Below are 3,854 nucleotides of genomic sequence, written 5' to 3' on the forward strand. Positions count from 1 at the left end.
GCATGCTCCATGTGTTTCCAATTTCTTGTGCTTAAAATGTTATAGCAGGGCAGTTAATGGTTTATGGTTTTCAATGAATCTGTTGTGCAGCAGAAACTCATTAGAACGTCGCGTATCTTTCCTTACACGTGGTGTCTCTTAGCAAAACATGAGGCCCTTCAACTGAAACAGTATTGAATTGGTCAAGCGGAAATAAAAGTTTTCACACGTCTGAATTGAGCTGTTCTCGCTCGTTTGACTGTTTTGTTTAAACATTGGTTGAAAGTTTCTTAAACCATTTTGAAAATTTTGTCAGAAGTTACAAAAATTCAGATTTCAAGCTTCTGAAAAATCCAAAGTACGTTTTAACATGTAATAAAAAATTTTCTGCTCATTTGTGGCTCGCAGAAAAAAAAGGTTTTCTGGTTTGTAGTAGTGTCACAACTGGTTTGCTTCCTTTCACATCCATATATATTGCAGGTTTTTGTTGGCAGTTAACAATAACTATTGATATTGACACTACGGATTCGCTTGTACTCTCTATGTTACAAATTATAGATTGTTTTGATTTTTTTAAATATATAGTTTTAATATTTATCTAGTCATAGCGTATATCTTTATATATATCACAAAATTCATGTATTAGGATTTATAATTTGGGATGGAGGGAGTATTTCTTATAATATTAAGCACAAAGAGAACTATTTATTTGTTAGACTGAGGATCTGAAATTGCTGGCCAAAGGGAACGAGAAGAGGGCACGTGGGCAATCGTGGGGATTTCAGAGAAGACCCATGCACTACTATTAGCATGGACTACTTACTGTTAATAAATCTCATTTAATGAATTATACAAAGTATTAAAATATAATTAAATGAAAAGTACATTAATGAGAATTTTCTATAAAAACCTATGAGTAGCAGAAGAACTGCAACTCAGCAGCCTACCAGTTCATCACCATGCTTTCAAACAAAAGCAGCCCTGCAGCAGATAAGACTGCCGCCAATGAGATCGCCATTGACCACCCTCTCAAGATACGCATATACAAGAACGGCCGAATCGAGCAGGTCCTGCGCAGTCCCTTCGTGCCAGCGTCCGAGGACCCTGGCAACACCGGCGTCGCGACGAGGGACGTTGCCATCGACCGAGAGGCCGGCATGGCCGCGCGCCTGTTTCTACCCACCGGCGCCGTCGCAGCAGGCCGGAGGCTTCCCCTCCTCTTGTTCTTCCATGGCGGTTCCTTCGCCGCCGTGGCGGCGGAGAGCGCGTTCTGCCGGACGTACCACCGTTACGCCACCTCCCTCGCCGCGCGCGCCAGGGCGCTCGTCGTGTCCGTGGAGTACCGTCTCGTGCCGGAGCATCCCATGACCGCGGCCTACGACGACGCCTGGACCGCGCTCCGGTGGGCGGCATCCTCCGCTGACCCCTGGCTCCTGTACCACGCGGACCGCCGCTGCACCTTCGTCGCCGGCGACGGCGCGGGTGGCGACATCGCATACCGCACGGCCGTACGCGCCAGCCGGGATGGCGAGGACATTGACATCGATGGGCTACTTCTCATCCATCCCTACTTCTGGGAACCCGAGTGGCCCCCTTCAGAAAATACCGGCCAATGCCATGGTGGGTTTCTCACGACGCCGCAGGTGGCCGCGACCGTGTCACTGCCATGCCGGCGCGCGCTGGTCGCCGTGGCCGAGAAGCAGGGCGCCGTCAGGGAACCCGGGCGCAGGTCTGCGGCACGCATGCGTGGCTGCTGGTGGCGCGGCGAGTTGACCATCGTGGAATTGAACGGTGAGGACCACGGCTTCTTCCACATGTACGGGCCGGCGAGTGCTAGCACCGAGAGATTCATGGACACCGTAGTGGAATTCGTAAACAAGAAGGAGCATGACCAGGGTTCAATAATGTTGCATGGTAAAAAGGAGGTTGCCCAAAGCTTGTCTAATGGGCCATGTAAGGCCGTGTCGGCAGAAGTTCCAAGGGGAGCTGTGACCAAGAGCTGCCTGTAGTGTGGATTCAACATAGGCCTTTATTACTAGTACTTTGCTAGTCAGTTTGAAGGGATTTGCATGTTTTTGCGACAAAGGAGGGTAAAGATCAGCACGGACCTATCCGAACCGACGCTACACCAAGTTTTCAACTTTGCACATGGTCTCGAAAGCACAGATTTCATTCATCCTCCACATTTACATATGTATGGATAGTTACTTCATGTGTTCACTAAAGCACCGAGAAAGTTACTTCCGTTGTTGTACAAATTAGTGACAAGTTACATACTTTCTCTATGTAAACTAATGCACTACAGCAATAAGGGACAGTACGGATGTACCGATAGTTCGGAAGATTTATTTTCCATCAATAATTTACAAACCAATGGTGTAAATATTTATATCGTTGTTAGAAGTACAAAACTAAGGATACAAATTAAATTATGTCCCTAACCATGAGGATTGGGGTCACGCGCGCCACGTCGCGTGACACCGTATCCTGTGCTACGTCCCATTTGGTATAGTTTCAGCTTCTCCTAAAATAGTTTCTGAAGCAGCTTCTCTGGTGAAGTTGAAATTGTTTTCAAAATTATTTGACAAAACGTGGGTCTGCGGAAGAAGCTTGATGACGCTACAATTTTCAGCTTATCCTCCCAGCGTAAGCTGGAAAGGTTCATCACGTACTTTATGGATGAAGCTGCTAAGAAAATATCTTATTTAACACAATTTTATTGAAGCTTCTTTTAAGCTCTTCGAGAAGCTATGCGTGCTCCTAATCTGAGCATGCGGGAGCGCACTGTCCCCTGCTGCCACGCGCCCCATGCATGGTTGGCCCCGGTCACTCAACAGGGACGAGAAGCACCCTGGAAAAACAGTCCCTTTTTTCTGACGTCATCGATGATGTCGGCAAAAAAATTAGGTGTATTTTTTTCAAACTACTACATTTCTCTTATCAAGCATCCGTTTTTAAATTCGTTTGCACCGTTATATCCATGATGACAAGATCTACAATATAAGACCCATATTTGATAAGATCTACAATATGTTGAATGTAAAATGGCAACTTATTTATGTAGCGACTCGCAGCCTAATACAAATTTATACTGGACAAGTAGCAACTTATGTTATACAGTATAGCTCGTACCACCTTAACTTACATATATATCTTGTATCAACTTATTAGTAATTATTTCTATAGAGAAAGTGTTATAGCTTTTATTTGTTACCACTTGTGAAAATGTAATGTAACAACTTACATAGAGAATGTATATCAACTTACGTAATGATAAAATTCTAGTAGCAAAAAATATGTAAATTGTTGAAAAATCTAAATGCTGTTACGATATATAAAATTATGTAGGAACCTTGGGTAACAACTTATGTTGAATTGAATATGACAACTCATGTAAAATCCCGAAGCAACTTGTATTGTATAAAAAAGTTTTACAAAGATATGCAAAATCAAGTTACATATGAACCATCTAACAACTTATGAAGTGTCTCGTGGCAACTTATCTATAGTAGCACCTTCTATTTATTATATTTTCATCCTTATTCTGCTCTTATCGCTTTGTCCTTCATAAATTCTTACCTATAACTTCTAGGCTATGTGAGGTTCCCCTCTGCCTTTAAATTCTAAAAGAAGCACTAGTCCTTCTCCTTAGGAAGGAGCTGGTTCACCATGTTCGAGTTTGTACTTTCCTACCATGTTCAAAATTATGTGTGAGTCAAAGTAATGCATTAGTAAAAAAATAAACATAATTCAAAATAAAGTAATGGATTGGTGAAACAATACATTTCATGTATTTCTTGTGTTACTAGACACAGCAATTTTTTAAAAAATCTTCTTCTAAAAAAATGAAAAATCTCTTTGTGCACTCTACATAC

The 3,854-nt window shown here is 42.8% G+C and overlaps 1 protein-coding gene across 1 annotated transcript; it reads left to right on the forward strand.

The window, feature by feature from the left end:
• Positions 1–926: 926 nt before the first annotated feature.
• LOC112890899 (probable carboxylesterase 12) lies at positions 927–2,233 on the forward strand. The gene has a single exon (XM_025957770.1). It carries the CDS (start codon positions 939–941, stop codon positions 1,986–1,988), a length of 1,050 nt encoding a protein of 349 aa, XP_025813555.1. The 5' UTR covers positions 927–938; the 3' UTR covers positions 1,989–2,233.
• The last annotated feature ends 1,621 nt before the right edge of the window (positions 2,234–3,854 follow it).

This window comes from Panicum hallii, chromosome 4 (assembly GCF_002211085.1).
Source record: "Panicum hallii strain FIL2 chromosome 4, PHallii_v3.1, whole genome shotgun sequence".
In the NCBI taxonomy this organism is placed as follows: domain Eukaryota; kingdom Viridiplantae; phylum Streptophyta; class Magnoliopsida; order Poales; family Poaceae; genus Panicum; species Panicum hallii.